The 24018-nt window shown below is 36.3% G+C and overlaps 1 protein-coding gene across 5 annotated transcripts in view; it reads left to right on the forward strand.

The window, feature by feature from the left end:
- The window catches only part of SRFBP1 (serum response factor binding protein 1), an 83868-nt gene that overhangs the window by 46034 nt on the left and 13816 nt on the right, over positions 1 to 24018 (forward strand). For 3 of the 5 annotated variants that reach the window (XM_058277612.2, XM_071209661.1, XM_004477692.5), the window contains exon 4: positions 7076 to 7147. The exons of the other annotated variants lie outside the window; for them this stretch is intronic. In XM_058277612.2, the coding sequence (XP_058133595.1) occupies positions 7076 to 7147 (72 nt within the window). The remainder of the gene's footprint in view (positions 1 to 7075; positions 7148 to 24018) is intronic. 5 annotated transcript variants of the gene reach the window in all.

Consider the following 24018-nt stretch of genomic DNA (forward strand, 5'->3'; position numbering starts at 1 on the left):
TTGTGCCACCTCAGTTTCTGGTTTCTGCTGTGTTTCACCTTGACTCTCCCCTTTTCTCTCTTTTGATGGATCATCATGTTGCTACATGACTCACTTGCCCAGACACTGGGTTGCTGTGCAGGCATGCTTTCTCATTTTCTTTTTTCACCAGGAGGTCCCAGGGATCGAACCAGGTCCTCCCTTATGGTAGGCAGAAGCTCTATCATTTGAGCCACATCTGCTTCCCAAAGACCTAGTCTTAACAGGTAATTTAATCAAGGGCCTCTCAACTGAATCCAATATAATCAAAGTGTATCATACCCAGAGGAATAGATGAGTTTGTAAACTGAGTCTTTCTCTTTTTGTAATCACAAAAATCTCAAACTGTCACACCCCTCATAATCTAAACATCATATTCCAATTTCATAACAGTTGGGAAAACACAAAAATGTTTTATGTATTTTTAAGTTAAAAGCCCAACCCTACATAGAGCTTTTGGAATTTAAATGTATGGCACAGTTACTGTCTCCACATGACTTTTTGTCTAACCCAATCTCCCTTCCCAAAGTCTGATTTAGATTAGTTTTGTTGCAGACATTTTACCCCACTGAAGCAGAGGCAGTACTCAGAATGAAGAAAAACAGGGATAATCAAAATTGGGATTAACCAATTAACTGTAATTAAATTTACTGTTTTGTGTGTGAGCCAGATAAGTGGAATCTAGCATGATATGGAATGAGGAAACTTGAATTATTCTGGTGGGTCTAGTTATTAGTGGATGACTACCTTTAACATAGGAAATGTGAATAATCTAGTTAAATGTCATTGGGAAGGAATTAAAACAGTTTCTAATTCACCATTGCTGGCAGCGGGAGATGGAAAAAAAAACAAAATATGGTGATTCTATCCTATTCCTGCCTTGATATCCTGAAAAAATTTCTTGAGTCATTGCCTCCTCTTCTATAAAATGATGGGTCAACCTCAGATTTGATGATTCACTAGAAACACAGAACTTAGAAAATACTGTTATACTCATTTGTTATGGTTTATTGCAGCAAAAGGATAAAGATTAAAATCAACAATAGGAAAAGTTGCGTGGGGCAAAATCCAGGAGGAACCAAGTACAAACTTTCAGGTATCCTTCCCAGTGGATTCTAATGAGCATATTAATTCTCTCAGCAATGATTTATGACAACATGTATGAAATATTGCCAACCAGGAAGTTCACTGGAACATTGGTATCCAGGGTCTTTATTGGGTTCAGCATGTAGGCATAGCTACTAAGACTCCAAACCCTCAGAGCAAAGTAAAGCAGTAAGTCGTATTAGCATAAATATCTGATCAAAATGATCGTTCATGGCACAAGGCTTCAGGCATGCAAAAACATTCTTATCAGGCAGAATATTCCAGGGGTTCAGAGTTCATTTCCCGGGAACTAGCTAAGAACTAGTCTTGAAGACCAGCCTTTTTTTGAGCAACTCAGGCGGCTGAGTTAACCATTTCCCACACAGTAAGAATGTGGAATTAATTATTGCTGTGGCCCCTTATAGTTCTAATGTTTTATGAATGAAATAGTAATCCCAAGCATTTCTATTTTAAAGAATATGATTAGACTGATGATTCAGGGAAATAAAGCATGATTGAATACTGCCTGAAGATAAAAGAATGTTTTCTTTCACATAAGTTAACAAAGAGTCCCCCTGCTCATTGGTGAATAAACTCCCTGTACTGGTTAGGTTCATGTTTCAGTTTGGTCTGGTTATGGTGCCCAGTTGTTTGTGGTCAAGCAAGCACAGGACTATTACTGTGAAGATATTTCATGGATTTAAGCATCAGTAAATTGACTGCATCTATGGCTGATTACATCTACAATCAACTAAGGAGAATGCCTTCAGTAATGAAAAGAGTCTCATCCAGTCATCTGAAGGCCTTAAAGGGAGAACTGCTGATTTCAGCAATAAGTAGAAAGAATTTCCATCTTTGCTTCAGCCAGCCAGCTACTCCTGGGGAATTCATGGCAAACATTCATGGGAGTTCCCAGCTTGAGATCTGCTCTATGGAATTTGGACTTGCCCATCCCCACAGTCATGTGAGCCTATTCCTACAGTAAATCTTATAATATTTACATTTTCTGTTTCCCTGGAGAATCCTGACTAATATACTCCTGAATGGGAAGATTAAGATTTTCAGACTTGAGACATTTCAAAGTAAAGGAAACCACTTAAATCCAGTACTAGAAACTAGTGTCAGTATTTAATTAGCCAATTACTGGTATTTTTAATCTCCCTATTATCAGTGATTTAGATGTCCTTTTTTTTATGGAAAATCTTTGCACCATTTTTGTACATTTGACTTGTCTAATGCAGAAGTCTCCCTTGCACCCATTTTGAAGTTGTTCAGTACAGTATTTCATGTATTTAGGTATTTAGTTCCTGTTATAAAACTGCTTATCCTTTATCCAGGATTTTCTAATTGAGAATGGCTTTAATTTGTATTTTTACTATGTATGCCTTTATTTTTTAAGCTATTTAATGTATTTGGGTCATATTTAAATTTTGTTTGATTTTAAAATGTTCAGATTTTTCATTATCTAATTTAAATATATCTAGACATTTTTTCTCTGAAGTCCATAACATGATTTTTGTTAAAATTTGCAAATTATCCTGTGAAATAGTATGATCATATTCATATTTGTTCTGCAGTTGAAATTTCAGAATATTTGAAATATTTGAAATTGCTATATCTAATTTAAAGCAGAGGATATAGCCTTCCTAAAACTTAAGAGAAATAAATTTATCCAAAAATAGACATTGGAATCAATTTTGTGTAAAAGAAAGCTATGTGTTCCTGCCTGGTTGGTCAGTTTACTTAGAATTAACTACATGCACCAGAAGGTACATGGTGTAAAAGTATCATGTAAGCATCATGGAATCTGTGTAGTTTCTTTCATATTTTTTATTGATATTTTCTTAACCACAGTTGTGTGTAGTACAACCAACCAGATAATTTCTCCACTCTGAGTACATGTAAAATGTCCTCTAAATAGGTAAGTAGCTAAAATCAAAAGTTTCTTTTCCTGGGTCCAGAAGTGACTCTTGGTTTTCCAGTTGGTATGAAATCTTTCCTCAGAAAGAGCAAGGTCTTAACTTTTACCTGGCACGTGGGTGGCTTATTAGATAGATAATGTGGTTTTCCAGACATCCACAATTATATCTGTGTTTTAGTGAGTCCTTAGTTTTTTTTTTTACCCTTTCCCGTTATAAATAAAATTTATAATCAGAATCTTAAGAAAGACAACTTATATAGAAAATTGAAAATAAATCTGTGTTTCTCTATTTGTTTATTCTTCATACAGTTTAATTCTTAACCTTATCACAGCCCTTTGACATTCCTCCCAGCTTCTTTTAAAATGTACAGTGTTCATCTCACAAACAGCTCCATATTAGGAATCTCACAGAAATTCCTTTTGAGGCAAAAAGTGCTTTACTTTGCAGCACTTTAGTCCTGCTGGCTGTTTTTTTCCAGTATTTGTTCTTCCAATATTTGCTGCCCTAAAGAGAAAGCCCACATTCGCAACTGGAGTTTCTATGGTAAATCCTTAATTTGATTTCTGTATTGGAAAGAGACTTTATTGATCTTTTAAATTTTCTCTTTTCTCACTAAGAAATAGGCATTTTAAATTTCTTTGCTCTGGTCTGATTCTAATCAGTTCAACAAATGAGTCATTGTGCTAGGATCTGTTCATCAAAAGTAAAAATGATACCGTTCTCACTCTTGAAGATTATATACTCTAAGCTCTTTTATTCCATTATTCTATCAAGAAAATGTAAGACAAAAATTCAGGTAAACCTAAATTCTCCTGTGACTGTTACTTTTGACTAGGTGGCTTACTCTCCTTCCCATGTGTGTGAAACAGATCTGTTCCCAACCAGCCAGTTACAGTATACTTCCACTTCTGGATAACCAGCCAAAAAGCTGAAATTGTTGAGACCCCTTAGTGTACAAGCATCTATATACCATTTGTCTCTCAAGAGTTCTCTACCGCTTACCTAAATTAAGGCCTTTTGGTGTTTCATCCAAAGCTTGCTATCTTATATGCTCTCTAAAGCTCTTTTGTGGGAAACATTCGTTTATAATGAAAAGAGTTCATGTATTTCCTTCTCAAGCAAAGTACTTAAGTCCCAAATTCAGGGAAATTTCCCATCATTCCAGGCATTCTGCAAATTCCCTTTTCCCAGTCAGTTCTCAAAGTACCTTTGTAAGCTATCACATTCAGTTTCTGGCCATTAGGACATGACATCTTTGGAGTAATTACTATTCATTCTAGCACACAAAGTATAAATAATAGTTGCTTATGTTGTAAAAGTAGAGAGTCTTCTAACTGTAATTTATGTTTGCTTACCATACTAAGAAAGCTACAAATGTAGACATGTTTTTTTCCTCTCTTCAATTTAAGAACATTTTTCTCCATGTAATAGCCCACTTTCAAAGGCCCTACATTTCTAAAGTGTTCCTAAAATAGATTTAGTTTGTTAAATTTAATGTCTATCTCATGTCTGGGGCTTTGGATATTTGCAAAAATGGATGAGGTAAGAAAATGCTGATGCTTTGGCTCCTGCTATTGTAGGAGTTTATTAACTATCCTAAGAGTCTGGTGTCTTCTTCCAGCATTCAGGAAACTGTGTCAGGGTACCTTGTTGTCTTCCAAGTTGGATAAAATCTCAGATTATTCACAGATCTCGACATTGGATATTATTAATAATTGGTGCAACAAATTCACTGCCTTTTCAGTGGCAAACATGTTTCTTTAAATATACCCAAGCTGATTAAATTCAGATCAATTTCAATTTGTACATATTTTTAAAATGTATTTGGTTTATTTTGAGCCTTGATCCCATTTTCCCTGTTGTATTTCTGAAAGACCACATGCCAAAATTATTTCAGTGATCACCCTGGAGTTGCTCAGTACCTCACGTTTGTTTGTTTGTTTGTTTGTTTTTTGGAGTTTATTTGCTCTGAAAGGTGCAATAACACTTTAAACTCAGGTAAATCATTACTGTTTTACTTTAAAACCTATGATTCTTAAAACTAGAAGGTTTTGACCATGGTGTTTGAATGGTTATGGCATTACTTCGAACCATGAAATAGAATTAAATTTGTGTTAATTTTTGTATGTGCTTTTCAGTATTGTAGAGCTTTTTTATGTTATATCAGAGAAACAATAGAAAGATAATGACTTAAAGCACTAATTAAGGTCAGTCTTACCACCAGCTAGGTATAGGACCTTAGGGAAATCACATGGTTTATTTGAGTCTTTCCATTTATCAAATGAGTAATTGGACAAAGATAATTTACTTTTCTTTCAGTTGAGAATTTAATTCATTTATGTTCATTCTTTACTTTTTATCAATATGTTTTTTGTTTTTTTATTCCTTTTTTTCTTTTTATTCTTTTTACTTGTATTTATTTATTTTAATATACTGAGAATTCTTCTCTAATCATTACTTTAAATGCTCCCTGTAGATTCTGATGTGTAATGTTTCCTTTTCATGAATTTTTAAAAATCCTGAAATTTCTGTTTATATGTCCCCTTTGCAAGAGTTATTTACTTGAAGTTGTTTTATTTAATTCCAGGTAGAATAGTCTTTCTTTCTTTAATTTCTTATTTTTCTTTATGATCAAAGAGTGTTGTTTGTAATATTTTACTTTATGGGAATTACTGAGACTTTCTTTGACTTAATATTTGATCAGTTTTTGTTCCATTTGTACTGAGAAGAAGATATAATTCCTATCACCAGGATATAATATTTGAAATAAATCCATAAAACAGGTCTTTGTTTTTGATTATGTTGTTAATATATCTTCTGATCCTTATTTTTTTTTAACCTATCTTGACCTTTCTTGAACTGAGTGTGATTGTGTCAAAGTCTTCTATAATTATATTTCTATTTTTCCTTCATGTCTCACAGTTTTTGTTTCGTATAAGGTGTTGCTATGTTTTACTTGTTGCATTGATACTCATAAATGTTGTCTTCATTATGAATTAAGGTTTTTAGTATTATGAAGTTCTCTTCTTTGTCTGGTTTAATTTTTTATGTGTCAGAATTCAATTTTGTCTGATACCAGAATTTCAGCCCCTACTTTCTAATTGTTCCTGTTTATCTAATATATCTTTGCCCATCTCTTTCCTTACTTTTAGCCTTTTTGAATCACTGTGTATTTTGTTTTTCTCTTATATACAACATAGTTAGGTTTTACTTATTAATCCTATTATGAAATAGTATTTCTGTTATTATTAAAGTATAATTTAAGTATCATTTTTGTGTAATAACCTCATAGTTGTGGTCATATTACTCTTTGTCAAGCCCTCTTGATATTGTTTTAAAATAAACTGATTTTTTTTAGCTTTCTTCTAAACAGTGCTATGGAAGAAACACTCAAATAATAGTGGTATTTTTCATGTACTTTAAAATAACTTAAAGAGAAAACATTTTTTTTGGTATGAACTTAAATCATCCCTCATGACTTTTAAAGAATATAACCTTCTAAAACTGTCATATAAACATCACCAGTAATATTTTTAATTTTGCTTTTCTGGATTTCTTAATTTCTCTAAAATAAACCTCAATTACTTCCTTGCATAAATAAAGAAGTATTTTGTGACTAAGATATTTTTAAACAATGAAAATTAAGTATTTCTCTAAAAACCTCTTCATTTCTCTATAGATTTACAAAATTGAAATATTAAAATAGTCATAAATAATATCTTTAATCTGAGCTTTTTAATTAGCATTTTGAATTATTTTAATCTTATTTCAATTTCAATAATTTTTTAATTTTAGAGATTTTATGACACACTTGAATTTTCTGGCTTCCATGAAATCTGAATAGAATTATTTTAGGATTAGTAGCTCTTAAAGTCAGTTTGCAGTGATTTCTTTGGAAGCGTGATAATTATTACTGTGAGATACGAGTTGAGTTCATGTTCAAGAATTGGGATTTTATTAATAAGTTTTTAAAAGCAAGATATGGGAAAGGATTTAACTCAAAATAATTAGATCCATAACTAAAAGTATTTTGTTTTGTTCTTTCACAGGAATTGAAACCTGATGTAGTAACTAAATCTGCTCTTGGTGATGATATTGACTTTGAAAAAATCTGCAAAATGGTATATCTGCAATTCATTGTATTTGTTTTATGAAAAGTTCCTTATTTATTGCTTCTTGCTTTTTCCTTGTCACCTTCGTCCCTGAAAAGAAAATGTTTATCAAGAAGCCAGTTACTATAAATATATTATGATTTTCCCACTTGAGCTCTAAAATTGCTACTGAAAAATATTTTACGATAATTTATGAGTTTTGCTTTTTCTGTGATATCACACATCTAAGTTCTTTGAAGGTATGTTAAACCTAATATGGCATTTAATGTCTTATATCACGATTAGTCCATTAATCTTACTAGTTAGAACAATCTATTATTATTGTTTGCAAAGCACTTTTATGAGTATCTCATTTAATTCTTGCATTCACCCTGTGAAAGATTATTTTTACTTTTTTTTTTTTAACAAATGAGCAAACTGAAGTTCAAAAGATTTAGTTAATGGTTTAGAATTAGCTTTGATATCTTATGTGGCAGAGTAGGATTTTCATCGAGATCATCTGCTTTATGGACTTTACCACTCCTTCCTTTCTGTCTCCCCTTTTCCATTTCCACCTAGTCTGTTAATACCTGTTCAAGACACTTCCACGTTAGAACAGCTTTTGAATTCATTGTTTGTTCCTCTTGCTTTTCTCTTCTTGCTTTCACTAATTTCTGCTCTCATTTGTACCATTTCTTTCTATCTTCTTATATTGTATTTAATTTGCTCTTTTTCTAGTTGCTTAATGTGGAAATTTATATTACTAATTATAAACCTTTCTTCTTTTCTCATATAAACATTTAATGCTATAAATTTCCCTCCAAGCACTAGGAGGGATATGAAATTTTCTTTGAGTTTAAAATGTTTTTAACTTCTCTTGGAACTTTCTCTTTGCCACATGGTATTCAGCAGAGTGAGTCAATAGAGGACCAGAAAAAGGAATCAGAAAATAGATGCTCGGTTAACCCAATAGAACACAAAAAAGAGAAGAAAAAAACAAAACAAAGAACAGAAAAAATAAACAAAACAGCTAGCAAGCTAGGTTGTCACTTTTTTTTTTTTGGTTTTTATAAAGGGTATTTATTTGGGGACAGAAGCTTACAATCACAAGGCCATGAAGAGTAAATTACTTCCCTCACCAAAGTCTGTTGCCTGCCACATATTGGAGGAAGGTGGCTGCCAGTCCCTGTGAAGGTTCAGCCTCCTTATTTTTTTTTACACTTTTTTTAAATTAAAGTAATAGATCACAAAGAATGTTACATTAAAAAACATTAAAGAAAATTAAAAACATAAGAGGTTCCCATATACTCTACTCCCTAACCCCCCATCATTTTTGTAAATTGTATTTTTTTGAATATACATAAAGCACACAAAAAAATGTTACATTAAAATATAAGAGGTTCCCTTATACCCCCATCCCCCCACCCCATTCCTCCCACACCAACAACCTCCTCCATCATTGTGGCACACTCATCGCCCTCGGTGAACAGATTTTGGAGCACTGCTGCACCACATGGATAATAGTTTACCCTGTAGTTCACAATCTCCCCCAGTACATTCAGTAGGTAATGGCAGTATATGTCAAGTCCAGCACCTGACCCTGCAATATCATTTAGGACAAGTCAGGGTCCCAAAAATGCCCCCACATCACATCTCTTCTTCTCCCTGCCCTCAGCAACTACTGTGACTTTCTCCACCTCAGTGCTACAATTTTTTTCTATAACTAGTCACAATAGTTTTATAGTAGATTATCAATAAGTCCATTCTAATCCATATTTTATTCCTCCACTCTGTGGATCCTGGGATGGTGATGTCCTCTCCACCTCTATATAGCGAGGGGGCTTTAGATTCCACATGGATGATGGATGCAATCCCTCTGCTTGCAGTTGTTGGCACTCTTGATGCCCTGGTGTGGTGGTTGACCATCTTGACCTCCCTGTTAGCTGACCTGGGTAAGTCTACTGAGCCAGAGAGTAGGAGTTGCAACTCTGCTGAGGCTCAGGGCCCAGCTGGCACAAGTCCCTGAGTATTTACCAACCACAGGTTCAGTAAAAGTGACAGAAGAGGCATGTGTAGGAAGGTCACATGTGAGTCCACCTCCATCACACTCCATCACAACTCCAAAGTAGTGCCCTCTGACATGGCACAGAACTCCAAATCCATCTGCCATGATCATGTACCCTGTGGGTCTCTGTAGCCTTCAGGAGAACAAGCACCTAGGGTTGTATCTACTTTGGCTCTCTCTGGGATCCTGCTGTGGTGTATGTAAGTGTGATCCCTCTGATGACCTCCCAGCTCTTTCTGCAAGACTCTTAGCAAGATAAACTCATTTGTCTTTGTCATTTCCCCCTTTTATTCAAAATCAAAAAGCAGTTTTTAACACTTGAGCCAACATGTAGGCTGAGATATTCTGCTGATCTGAGTTGACCCTTTTATTCAAGGTCTCTTTCTAGTTGTATCACCAGTTAGTGATTGGTAATAATACCTCGGCACCAGGGAGGCTCATCCCCAGGAGCATGTCCCACGCTGGTGCGGAAGGTAATGCATTTATATGCTGAGTTTACTTAGAGAGAGTGGCTACATTTGAACAACATGGAGGCTCTCAGGAGGTAACTTAGGCACCCTGCAGCTCTAGACCTAGTTTATATTTCAGGCACACAGGCTCATAAGCATAGTCAGCAGTATCAAGGGCTCATTATTGGACCATCCTTCCTTGTTGGTCTTTGCCATCGGACTTTGGGGATTATTGTTTTTTCCATTGGGGAATGTGACAGAGCTCCCCTGGGTAGGAATTCGGCACTCCCTCAATTGACATTTGTAACTGTAACTACTAAAAAATACCTAACATATATCAGAACATTTTTATGTCCCCTATACACATACCCTAGAGAACTCCCCCCCTAACTCATGTGCCCCCCATCAATAGCACCCCACACTAGTGTTCCCCCCCTGCCATAGTTGAACCTCTCTGTGGTTCAATACTTCTTCAACAGTGAAGCCTAATATACTGCCATATTCAGTTAATAGGAAAGTGAAATATAGTGATGGGTTTAAAGTTTAGAAATAGAATACATAATAATTTAGAAATACTAAAGTAAAGTGAAAATAAATTGGTGTATTAATAAAATGAAAAATACTATAAAGCTTTGTTTCAAACATTTTGCCTTTCGTCACTGCAACAGGTGTTGCCCTGTATGTACAGTGTCAAGGCACTTTCTTTCATTTCTTCCTCAGTGTCTATATCCTTTTTTTTTCTAATTTTTTAATTTTGTCTTCAAAATAGTTTTAGATCACAGTAATTCACATACACAATATAGGGGACTCCCATATAACCAACATGAAACCATTTTCCTCTTTCCCCAGCATTGATCTTTTTACATGTCCATGTTATATTTGCTGCAGCTGATGTATAGATTTTGCAACATAGCTATCAAACATGGTTCCATTTTGGTTTACATTATGGTTTATATTTTAGACCATACAAATTTCTAAATTTTTAGCTTCCTTTTGTTTTACATTATGGTTTACATTTTAGCTTATAGGCTTTTATACATTTTTGGTGTAAGTTAACGTGTCCTATATCCATCATTGCATGATTTTGTGGAGCACTTCCATTGCCCCCCAGCTGCCCTGCTTCCATCTATGCTATACCTCTCTCCCCCTCCCTTCAGGGCTCACAATGACAATCAGTCTTCACTACCTGAGGGACCAGATTTATAGATACTGTAACAATGTTGAGGGCTTGATATACTAGACTGCCCTACTAATTGGGAGTCACCGATTCTCAATTCCCTCTATTTGGGAACATCGGGCCTCCCCAGGATGTGGGTACACCTTCACAGTCATTTTATTGGTCTCCACCCAATGATATAGCACACTATGACAAAATGAGCACTCACACACTCCCTAGAAGCTTGCCCCTGTACCAGATGCACACACCCCTCTTAAACACCTTAAACATGTAATCCTTCCTTATTATATTTTCTAAAGAGTTTTCTCAACATTGTAGCTTCATACATATACCTGACATTCTCCCATATTCAACTGTTAACCCCCAGCCTTCCCCCCAATTCCTTGGGCCATCTGACCCATCTTCCCAACCCTAGTCCCCTTTAAGCCCACAAAGCCCCACCCAAATGTATCCCTATGCCCCCATCCTGTCCCTTTCATGTACAAATACTTACCTCCAACTTATCATAGACTTCACCCATGTAGTTGTCACCTCACAGCCTTCCTCTCCCCCCTAGATTCCTTTAAACCTATCTTCCAGTCTCTAGCTCTCTGAGACAGCTTGGTTTGCTTGTTTCACATCAGAGAAGTCATCTAATACTTGTCCTTCAATGTCTGGCTTGCTTCACTCAACATAAGGTCCTCAAGATTCATCCATGTTATCACATGTGCTTGTACTGTATTCCTTCTTATAGCTGAGTAGTATTCCATTGTATGTATACTTCCACATTATATTTATCCATTCATCTGTTGATGGGCATTTGAGTTGATTCCAACTTTTGGCAATAGTGAATAATGCTGCTGTGGATATTGGTGTACTTATATGGGTTTGTGTCCTTATCTTCAGTTCTTCTGGGTATATACCCAGCAGTGGAATTGCTGGGTCATATGGCAAATCTATAGCTAACTTTTTGAGAACCCACTAAACTGTCCTCCAGAATGACTGGATCTTTCTGCATTCCCACCAGCAGTGGATGAGTGAGTGTTCCCATTCCTCCACATCCTCTCCAGCACTTGTAGTCCTCTGTTTTTTTGATAGCTGCCAATCTTATGGGAGTAAGATGGTATCTTATTGTAGTTTTGATTTACATTTCCCTAATAGCTAGTGATTTTGAGCACTTTTTCATGTGCTTTTTAGCCATTTGTATTTCTTCTTTGTAGAAGCATCTGTTCAAATCTTTTACACATTTTTTAAATGGATTGTGTGTCTTTTTATTTTTGAGATACAGAAGTTCTTTATATATGCAGGATATAAGTCTCTTATCAGATATATGGCTACCAAATATTTTCTCCCATTGTGTAGGCTCTTGTTTCACTTTCTTGACAAACTCCTTTTTGGTGCAAAAGGCTTTAATTTTGAGGAAGTCCCATTTATCTATTTGTTCTTTTGCTGCTCATTCTTTGAGTGTGAAGTTCATAAAGCTGTTTCCTATTACAGGGTCCTATAGATGCTTCCCTTCCTTGTTTTTTAAGGTCCTTATGGTCTTGGCTCTTTCATTTAGGTCTTTAATCCATCTTGAGTTGATTTTTGTATAAGGGGTGAGATGGTAATCCTCTTTTCTTCTTTTGCATATGGATATCCAATTCTCTAGGCACCATTTGTTGAAGAGGCCATTCTCTCCCAGTTGAGTGGGCTTGGTGGCCTTGTTGAATATCAGATGAGTGTACATATGAGGATCTATATCAGAACTGTCAATTCAGTTCCATTGGTCAGTGTGTCTATCCTTGTGCCAATACTATGCCATTTTCACTACTGTATCTTTGTAGTATGTTTTGAAGTCAGGTAGAGTGATTCCTCCAGTTTCATTTTTCTTTTTCAATATGTCTTTGGCTATTCGGGGTCTCTTTCCTTTCCAAATAAATTTCATAGTTAATTTTTCTAATTCCTTAAAGAAGGCTGTGTTGATTTTTATTGGGATTGCATTGAATCTAGATCAGTTTTGGTAGGATAGACATCTTAATAATATTTAATCTTCCTATCCATGAACAGGGAATATTCTTCCATTTATTTAGGTCTTCTTTGATTTCCTTGAACAATGTTTTGTAGTTTTCTGTGCATAGGTCTTTTACCTCTTTAGTTAAATTTATTCCTAGCTATTTGATTTTTTTTAAATAAAACAAATGGTATTTGTTTCTTGATTTCCTCCTCAGATTGCTCATCATCGGTGTACAGGAATCCTACTGATTTTTGTGCATTGATCTTATACCCTGCGACTTCAATGAACTCATTTATAAGTTATAAAAGCTTTGTTGTAGACTTCTCAGGGCTTTCTATATATAGGATCGTGTTATCTGCAAACTGAAATTTTGACTGCTTCCTTTCCTATTTGGATCCCTTTTATATCTGGGTCTTGCCTCAGTGCTTGAGCAAGTAGTTCTAACACAATGTTAAATAGAAGGGGTGATAGTGGGCATCCTTGTTTTGTTCCTGATCTTAGAGGGAAAGATTTTGGGATTTCACCATTGTAAATGATGTTAACTGTGGGTTTTTCATATATACCCTTGATCATGTTCAGCAGGTTTCCTTCTATTCCTATCTTTTGCAGTGTTTTTATCAAGAAGGGTGCTGTATTTTGTCAAATGCTTTTTCTTCATCTATAGCTATGATCATGTGATTTTTTTCCTTCAATTTGTTTATGTGGTGTATTACATTAATTGATTTCCTTATGTTGAACCATCCTTGCATACCAGGAATGAAACCCACTTGGTCGTGGTGTAGAATTCATTTAATGTGTTGCTGAATACGATTAGCAAGTATTTTGTTGAGGATTTTCACATCTAGATTCATTAGAGAGGGCTGTAATTTTCCTTTCTTGTGGTGTCTTTGTTTGGCTTTGGTATTAGGGTAATGTTGGCATTATAGAATGAGTTAGGCAATGTTCCTTCTATTTCAATTTTTTGGAAGAGTTTAAGCAAGATTGGTGTTAGTTCTTTCTGTAATGTTTGGTAGAATTCACCTGTGAAGCCATCTGGCCAGGACTCTTCTTAGTTGGGAGGTTTTTATTGACTGATTCCATCTCTTTACTTGTGATTGGTTTGTTGAGATCATTGATTTCTTCTTTTGTCAATGTAGGCTACTTATGTGTTTCTAGGAATTTGTCCATTTCCTCTAAATTGTCTTGTTAGAATATAGTTTTTCAAAGTATCCTCTTATGATAGTCTTTATTTCAGTGGAGTCAGTGGCGATATCCCCTTTCTCATTTCTTATTTTCTGCATTTGCATCTTCTCTCTTTTTTTCTTTGTTAGTCTAGCTAAGGGTTTGTCAATTTTATTAATCTTCTCAAAGAACTAGCTCTTTGTTTTATTTTTTCTAGTGCTTTCTTATTTTCTATTTCATTTAGTTCTGCTCTGATCTTTGTTATTTCTTTCTTTCTTCTTCCTTTGGGGTTAGTTTGTTATTTTTTTTTACTAATTCCTCCAAGTGTGCGGTTTCAACTTAATATTTTCAACTTTAGTGGAGGCTTTGGGGTGGGAGAGCATTATATTCCCAATTGTACAAAATAGGAAAATAAAACTCAGAGATATTAGTATATTTTTAACTATATAAACTTAATTCTTACTACTGTCTTTTACTGAAAATCCTGAATATGTTTAGCCTATAGAAGGGAATATTTCAATTTAGGAACTTGTATTGTAAAAGAATACTTAGAGAATACTCTTCTAACACAGCTAAGAGGGAATCACTAAACCACTCATATCAATAATAGTTCATGGCAGTAGCTATTAATTGCCTTAACAGGGATTTGGAAGGTTGTTGAATATTAGAATCTCAAAATTTGAAAATATTTGTTTCAAGAGGAATTCAAGCATCAAAGATAAGATTGAACTAGATGGAATGTCTTGCTCGAGCTTTAGCATCCTCTGATTCTAGATTTATGTAGCCTAGGACTCAGTGCTCTACAATTAATTGATATTGGACATGCTGAAGTATAATATTGTAAAGAGACCAGAATATGAAGGCGTGTTATTGTTTGTTAAGATTTCTGCCAGAACAAGTTTTTCTTAACTTTCTATTTGTTAAATTCTAAAAATATTTCATTTACGTTTAATTTATGGTGAGAGTAAGATGCAATTTGTTTTTAGTTCCCTTTTAATGTTATACATCCATTTAAACTTCTACAGTAGAACATGGCAATATTTATTGCTTCACTTGAAAATATCCCAAACTTTGAGAATAATCAAAATAAAAATTCATCTGTGTCTGTTAATTTTTTTGCTGTTTTTTGACAATTAATATTAATGTATGTATAATATATGCAAAATCAAACTTATTCTCTTGCGTGTGGCTCTCTAGTTGTCCCAGCACCATTTATTGAAAAGATGATTCTTTCTTCCTTTGACTCATCTGAGAACCTTGTAGAAACACAGTTGATCATAGATGTATGTATTTATTTCTGGACTCCAATTCTGTTTCATTTATCTGTCTGTCCATCCTTACTCCAGTATCACACTGTGTTGATTTCCATTGATTTGTAGTAATGTTGAAGTCAGGAAGTATGAATCCTCCTACTTTGTTATTTTTCAGGATTGTTTTGGCTATTCTGTCTCCCTTACAATTCCATATGAAATACAGAATCATCCTATCAATTTCCACAAATAAGTCAGCTGGAATACTGATAAGGATTCCCTTGAATCTCTAGATTAGTTTGGGGAGTATTACCATCTTAAGTCTTTTGATCCATGAACAGTGGATTTTTTTTCCCATTTATTAAGAATTTTAAATTATTTCAATAGTATCTTGTAGTTTTCAGAGTATAAACTTTACATGTGCCATGTATTAAAGCAAGATGGCTGGCGATGTCTGTGAGTGTTCAGCCTTCCTCTTCCTCTTAAGGCTTTGTGGGCCCAGCTTCTTCTGATCTCACCTGTAGCCTGAAGAGCTCATCTCTTTTCCTGGGCTTGGCTGCTCAGGGCTCTGGTCTCTGAAGCTGCAAACTATCAGGCAAATGGCTCGGGTTTGTTCCTGGTGTTCCAGTGTCCAAAAACTTAGTTCTCTTCTCTGCCATGTCCTTTTTCTGTCTGAGTGTTCTCCCACTAAGGGGGCAGAGACTCATCATCCTACTGACATGACTGAATCAAAGCCCCAGTCTTACTTTAATCAAATAAAGGCAAAACCTCTGAATCTAATGCAATCTAATATGCCCAAAGGAACAGACTACTTTACGAATATAATCCAGTATCTTTTTTTGGAATTCATATATACTATCAAACTGCCACACACATCTTTTATTAAATTTATTCCTAAGTGTTTTATTCTTTTTGATGCTATTGTGAATGGAATTGATGTAATTGAATTTTCTAATTGTTCATTACCAGTGTAGAAAAATACAATTGGCTTTTGGGTATTGATCTTGTATCCTGCAACTTTGCTGAACTCATTTATTACTTCTAATAGTTTTTAGTGGATTTCTTAGGATTTTCTGCAACCAAAATCATGTCATCTATGACTACTTTTCTCCAGTCTGAATGCTTTTTATTTCTTTTTCTTTTCTAATTGTCCTGGTTGTGAATTCCAGTACAGTGTTAAAAAAGAAGTGGCAAGTAGACATCTTTTTTATTCCTGATCTTAGGGAGCTTCCCCCAACTGTGGGTATTTTCGGTAGATGGCCCTTTATTGGGTTAGGGGCATCCTTTCTATTCCTAGTATCTTGAGTATTTTTATCGTGAAAGGGTGTTGCATTTTGTCAAATGCTTTTTCTGCATCTATTGAGATTATTATATAATTTTTCATTTTTATTCACCATTCAGTAGGTTAGCGTAACAATAAGAATGTATTGGCTTACAGTTTTGTGCCAAAATCCAGACACCACAAGGTGGTACTTTCTTCCTGAAGACTGCAGCATTCTGGGTTTGCTGCCAGAGATCATCTGGTCCTTGGCCTTTCTGTCCATAGCAGTGCACATGGCAGTGCACATGGTGGCATCTTCTCCTTTCTTTTTCCAGTTATTTTGACTTCCAGTTTTTTTCCTTGTGTCTTCTTCTATAAGGCCTCCAGTATTAGGATTAGACCATCCTATTTAGTTGGCCACACCTTAAATAAAAACAACATCTTCAAAAAGTCTTTTTCACAAAGGACTCACACACACTGGAATGGATTAAGATTAAGAACATGTTTTTGGGGGGTATGTAACTTGAAGCATTCTGTGGCAGGTGGTATATAGTTCTTTTTATAAGTTGCTGAATTCTGTTTGCTGATATTTGATAAGGACTTTGTATCCATATTCCTAAGATGCATTGATCTGTAGCTTCTAAGTACAACACTTCAATATGTGTTCATCATTTGTAACAACTGTACCACACTAATGAAAGATGTTGTTAATGTGGGAAAGTGGAGGTGGGCTGGGGGGAAGAGATAGGGTCTATGGGAATCTCCTATATTTTGAAAGTAGTATTTATGTAATCTAAAGCTCTTTAAAAATAAAAAATAAAATAAAAAATAATAATACTGGGAAACGGACTTTGGCCCAGTGGTTAGGGCGTCCGTCTACCACTTGAGAGGTCCGCGGTTCAAGCCTCGGGCCTCCTTGACCCGTGTGGAGCTGGCCCATGCGCAGTGCTGATGCGTGCAAGGAGTGCCCTGCCACACAGGGGTGTCCCCACGTAGGGGAGCCCCACGTGCAAGGAGTGCACCCATAAGGAGAGCAGCCCGCCGAGGAATGGCACCGCCCACACTTCCCGTGCCGCTGACAACAACAGAAGCGGACAAAGAAACAAGACGCAGCAAAAAGACACAGAAAACAGACAACCAGGGGAGGGAAGGGGAATTAAATAAATAAAAATAAATCTTAAAAAAATAAAAAAATAAAAAATAATAATAATACTAGCATTCATAATTACCCAGATTATAAGGTCTTTATTTCTATATGCTGCTTAGAAACACAGTCTAGTATACTTTCATTTCAGTTTGAAGAACTCCCTTTAGCATTTGCTTGTACTCGGGTGTAGTGGTAAACTCCCTCAGCTTTTGTTTATCTGAGAATGTCTTAATCTCCCTCATTTTTTAGAAAGAATCTCACCAGGTTCTTGGCTGACAGTTGTTTTCCTTCAGCACTTTAAGTATTTCCAACCCACTGCCTTCATGCCTCCATGGTTTCAGATGAGAAGTCAGCACTAAATCTTATTGTGATTCTCTTGTATGTAACGTGTTGCTTTTTCTCTTCTACTTTTCAGATCTCTCTTCTTTTCCTTGGCATTTGATATTGTGATCAGTATCTTACAGTTTGCATTTTTATTTTGTTTTTCCTGTTTTGTGTTCTCTGAGCTTCTGGGATGTGCATATCACATCTTTTGCTAAGTTTGGAATGTTCTCTGTCATTATTTCTTTGGCTGTTCCTTCTGCCCCTTTAGTTCTTCTCCTATTGGGAGTCCCATAACGCCATATGATGCACTTGATAGTGTCCAAAAGCTGTCTTGTTTTAGGCTATTTTCCCTTTTAGTATTTCTTTTTTCTTTCTGTTCCTCAGCCTGGCTCATTTCAAGTGTCTTGTCTTCAAGTTTACTGATTCTTTCTTCCCCCAGCTCTGTTCTGCTCTTAATACCCTCCTGGGCATTTTTCATTTTAGTTATTGTAGTCTTCAATGCTATTAGTAATACTTGGTTCCTTTTTAAAATTTCTGTCTCTTTACTTAGGCTTGTATCATTCATTCATTCATTGTTTTCCTGATATCCTCTGTAGTTTCTTTCATCTGCTTAAGCATTTTTAAGATCACTTTTTAAAGGTGATATGTCCAGAATCTTGTCTTCTTCATTTTCATTTTCTCTGTTTATCCTCTTCCTTGGATGGCCCATCATTTCCTTTTTCTTTGTTTGTCTTGTATTGTTCTTTTGTACACTGTACATTTTAATACTTTAAAATATTAGCTATGGGATTTATTCCCTTGGATGTCTGTTTCTTGGTTTTGTAACCAGCTGGTGATAATGAACTTCAACCCTCCTATCAGGAAGGTCTGCCCAAGGCAAATGCACTGTGCAGGGTTTTCCCTTTCTTACTGGGCCTCTGTCTTGTCCTGGGCTTTTGTTTGTTTGTTGTTGGAGTTCCCCTTCAAGCGGTGAAGAATTTTCTTGTTTGTTTTTTGTTTTTTATTATTATTGAAATAGTTGGAATTTAATGTAAATTTTAATTAAAGATAACACATTTTCCAAAGAGCAGCCCTGATGACTTAGGTTAAATATAGCAGTGATAGGGACACCCATCCTAACAAAAGCAGAAAAGAAGTAATGGTAGCTACACATATCCCTACCAAAGAGCTATTGCTTTCTCTATTTGATCAAGAAATGGTTAGCTTGAGTGAATAAGTTTTAACTTTTAAATGACTGGCTTTATCATTTGTGCTTATTTACCATGCCTCACAGTAATGTTTACATATAACATTTCATATGTAGATATAGATATATAGATATATAGATATATATACTTTGCCATTAACCTTTTTGCCACGTAAAACTGTGCTAATATATGCCGAATTTTCAGTTTTGTTGTTTTTTTACTGCTAACATAGGAACATTCAGTAGATAAACAGCAATATAGTTTGTACTTTAGTTTTTCCCTTTTGTGGAAAATGCTTCATTTATCTTTGTTCAGCATTTAATTTAAAAATCTTAGTTGAATTGATATATAATATATTTGAAACTTGAAAATATTTTATCACCTCCTAAATATCCATTTTTAGTTATAAATCAACCAAAGGAATGCTGATACACAGTACCAGAAATCTGTTGATTTTTATGAAAGGTGTTTATTTGGCATAGAAGCTTATAGTTACAAGGCTGTAAAGAATCCAGCTCAGGGTACCATAAGAGATACTTTCTCACCAAATGTTTATCGCCATGTGTTGAAGCAAGGTGGCTACCGATATCTGTGAGGATTCATCCTTCTCTTTCCTCTTAGATTCCATAGGCCCAGCTTCTTCCAGTCTTAGCTGTAGGCTGGGGGGCTCTTTTCTTTCTGGACTCAGCTGCTCTGTTCTCTGTACAAGGTCAGCTGTAAACTATCAGATGAATGGCTTATCTTTCTTCCTGGGGCTACAGGATGAAAGCTGACAAGTTCTCTCCTCTTCAATGTCTGTGAAGCTCTCTATTCCTTTGTGTCTCTTCTTCTGTGCTCTTGATTGAGTGTCCATTTATATAGCACATCAGCGGGGTGGGGACTCAACCTTGCACACCTAATGCTGTGGTTGAATCAAAGACCTAATCTTTTTTTTTTTTAAGATTTATTTCTTTCTCTCCCCAACCCCCCCACCCGCATTATCTGCTCTCTCTGTCCCTTCACTGTATGTTCTTCTGCGTCCACTTGCATTGTCAGGTGGCACCGGGAAACTGCATCTCTTTTCTTTGGTTTTGTCATCTTTGCTGCATCATCTCTCCATGCGTGCAGTGCCACTCCTGGGTGGACTGCCCTTTTTTCACGTGGGGCGGCTCTCCTTGCAGGGCACACTCCTTGCGTGTGGGGCACCCCTACATGGGGGTTCCCCTGCCTGGCACGGCACTTCTTGCACGCAGCAATACTGTGCATGGGCCAGCTCACCACAAAGGTCAGGAGGCCCTGGGTATTGAATCCTGGACCCTCCATATGGTAGGTGGCCGCTCTACCAGTTGAGCCACCCCTACTTCCCTAAAAACCTAATCTTGATTTAATCAAGTAAATGTAAAACCTTTGATTTCAATACAGTGGAAGGTATTGATGTGGGCTATGGGTGGGAGGCTCTTTGTCTCTTAAGAGATAACCTAAGCTGTCTGTGACTTGTGGGTGTGGGACAGTAAGAGGCTGTAGTCCTGCCCTTGGTGACCATGGCAGTGGCTTCAGTCCTGGGAGGCCATTTAGCAATGCAAACTCTATATACATACCAGTCAGTCCAGGGAAACTCTGATGGTGCTGATGATGAAACTTAAGGGAACTTGGAGTTGGCCTTGAATGGGAAATATAATATAGCCTGTGCATGAATTCAAAATCATCTAATTCTGTATCCAAGTGTGCCTAATCTGTAGAAATCCTGTTAAGTGATATGGGCTTTGAATGTTCAGAAAGGATGTAAGACTAAATGTGTATTCAAAGTTGCATCCAGTCGGAATGTGGGCAAGATGCTAATTCAAGCTCACCTGAAATTGTGGGCAATATGTTAATTCAAAACCTACCTGGTACTAAGGCAAAGACTTAACTAACAAAGAAAGTAGTTTTCTTTGATAAAAGCACCATTTGACTCCCCACCCTGTATAAAAGGAACTTGAAAATCTCGTTAGAGGCTCGAGTTTGAAACAGAAAGCTCAGTAGTCCGGCCATCAATAAACCATTTTTCCTTCTCAAAATCATTCCTGAGTCCTGGCCTTACTATATGCAAATAATTGAACCTCTCACAACTGCTACAACAGTATCACACCCAAAGGAACAGACCAGTTTATAAATATAACCAATATGTGCTTAATTTGCAACAATTCTAGTCCAGCTGAATGGGCTGCTTCCTATTATATATCTAAATTTTTTAATGAATACAGATATTAAATGTGTTAATTTATAGCTTTAGATAAAAGGTAGAATTGAAATTAAGTCCAATTAATATTAAAAGTAGTGCAACTAAGGGTGTAAACTCTGAGGGGGGGAATTGAGGCAGTTTAGTATAAGGTAAAGAGAGAAGACCTAGCAGACCTGGCAGAGAACATGACCATGAGACCCTATCCTGCTACTAAGAAAGCTGTGAAGACCCCACCTAGACCTTGGCCACGAGGTCCCATTTGGAACTCTTTCCAGGGTCAACAGGAAGCCCCAGATACCTCCAAACAAAGGGCCTCCTCATTGGGTCCCTTAAAACTAATAAGCAGGCATCAGATGGCAACCAATAAGAATAGCAAATAGCTGGGGCCTCTTCTCAACATTAGGAAGGAGGAAGGAAGGTCTTAAAAAGGCCTAACCTGGGGCCCCACATGCGCATCTCAGACTGTAGCACACCTGCAATCCTTGTCTCAGGTTGCATACTTATCTCATTTCTAGTTTTCTTGTTTTCTTGTTTCTTAATAAACTCTTTAACTCCCTCGGGGGAGGGAGGAGTAGTGCAACTAGCATCTACATCTGCCAGTTGATTTGGAGTTAGTTTCAGGCGGCGTTTCAGAGAAATTAAGAAATGTATGGAGGAGATCTGTTTTACATTTAGACTATTGTTTACATTCATAGGTACAGTCTCAAAATTCTTTTTGAAATTGAACACAAAATTGAGAACTTTTGTGTTCTCAATAGTCATATGCCAAATAAAATTTTTCCATTAAAATATGAAGTGTTTTCCCTTTTTTATTTAATTTAGTTGAAATGGAAGTAACTGGAGATGTGTGAAAACCACAGTTTCCTAAGAATTTTCCATGGCAAACATTGTGCCAACTTTAAATAAGGAAACTTGTGGTTTCCCCTCATACTTCCTAATATTGTGAAGATTTTTTCATGGAGGTGTGAAAACTGTTCACAGGGACTACTTAGACTTTTAAGCTTCAGTTTAAGATGTATCACTTCTATATACCTCGATAACATTTTCTCTCTTCTGTGAATTTTATCATATTCTGCCCTATATTATTTGAGCATTTATCATAGCCTTTTTTTTTTTTTTTTAAGATTTATTTTTATTTATTTAATTCCCCTCCCCTCCCCCGGTTGTCTGTTTTCTGTGTCTTTTGCTGCGTCTTGTTTCTTTGTCCGCTTCTGTTGTCGTCAGCGGCACGGGAAGTGTGGGCGGCGCCATTCCTGGGCAGGCTGCTCTTTCTTTTCACGCTGGGCGGCTTTCCTCATGGGTGCACTCCTTGCGCGTGGGGCTCCCCTACGCGGGGGACACCCCTGTGTAGCACGGCACTCCTTGCGCGCATCAGCACTGCGCACGGGCCAGCTCCACACGGGTCAAGGAGGCCCGGGGCTTCTCAATAGATAAATAGAGGGAGAATGTAAGTCAGAAAAACAGATCTAGAGAAGGAGAATGTAAATCAGAAAGAAAAAAATGGACATGGGAGAAATGAGGGGAAAAGGAATTGAAATTTCTCCTGGTAAAATACAAACATTATCTCAAAATGCAGCAAAAACCCAAAACACTGTCAAAACTAGGAACCTGGTGACCCGGCCCGCAGGTCAAACGAACCGGTACCTGAAAGAGGGAGTGGGAATTGGGGGACAAGAGGCGAGAGAAATGGAGACAAGAAAGGATTCTGATCAAGTCTCCATTTATTGAGGGTAGAGCATCAGAATATATACTAAGGGGAGGGTATTAGGGGGTGATAGGCTGATGAAGCGGCTCTTCCATATAAGGCAATAAAATGCTGTTACACCACTTGCTATAGGTTGCGAGTCTTCAATGCTGGTCATGGCTTCAACATCTTGTTGCGCAGGAGCGACACTTTTTGCCCGGGAAACTGGGGAAAGGGGAAGAAGAAGGCGGAAGCGCAGGGGTGGAGTAGGCGTAGTTATGAAAACCGCCATGTTGCTGGAGACCGCAAATGCACGTAGCTCCGGGCGGCTCCCCACAACCTGGGGCCACTTGCTTTAAAAGCCTCTTTTTAATGTGAATACTTAATTCCAAAAATATTTGCGAGGGACTGTACACATTTTATAGTGTAGAAACATCTGGAGTTGGATTAGAAGATGAGGGAAAATTATCTCAAATAGTTTAGAAGAAAACTAGTCTAGCATGTTAGACTAAATGCTGAAGCCAGATTTTGAGTTCCAACTTGTTCCTGTCTGGCAAGGTAATCTTGAAATTAACTCTGGACAGTTAGGTCTGTTAGATTAAAATTTTGATACATATCCTCTTTAGTTCTTGTTAAAATATGAATTTAAAAACTTAAATGAAGGATTTTCTAATTGATTTCTTAAGAATAAAATTAAAACAAAGATTTTAAATGTTAAATTTTACATGTTTAGTGGGGAGGAATTAAGATTTATTTAAATGCTTCCTGTAATTTACAAAATTTGATGTTTTTAAACTAAGACTTTTTTATCTTTAAATCAAGCATTTTAGGAAACGATATATACACGTTCATTAGTCTTTTTAGGAATGGAAAACTAAATTCCTAATATTAAGCATGTAACTAACATATGTCAATACGTTTTTCCATTTAAATCCCTAGTATTTATAAAGCATGCAACTTAACGTACATCAATAAGTTTTTCCATTTGCAGTTTTTTTCCTATTAAAATGCTTTCTCTTAC

The sequence above is a fragment of the Dasypus novemcinctus genome, chromosome 2 (assembly GCF_030445035.2).
Source record: "Dasypus novemcinctus isolate mDasNov1 chromosome 2, mDasNov1.1.hap2, whole genome shotgun sequence".
Lineage (NCBI taxonomy): Eukaryota > Metazoa > Chordata > Mammalia > Cingulata > Dasypodidae > Dasypus > Dasypus novemcinctus.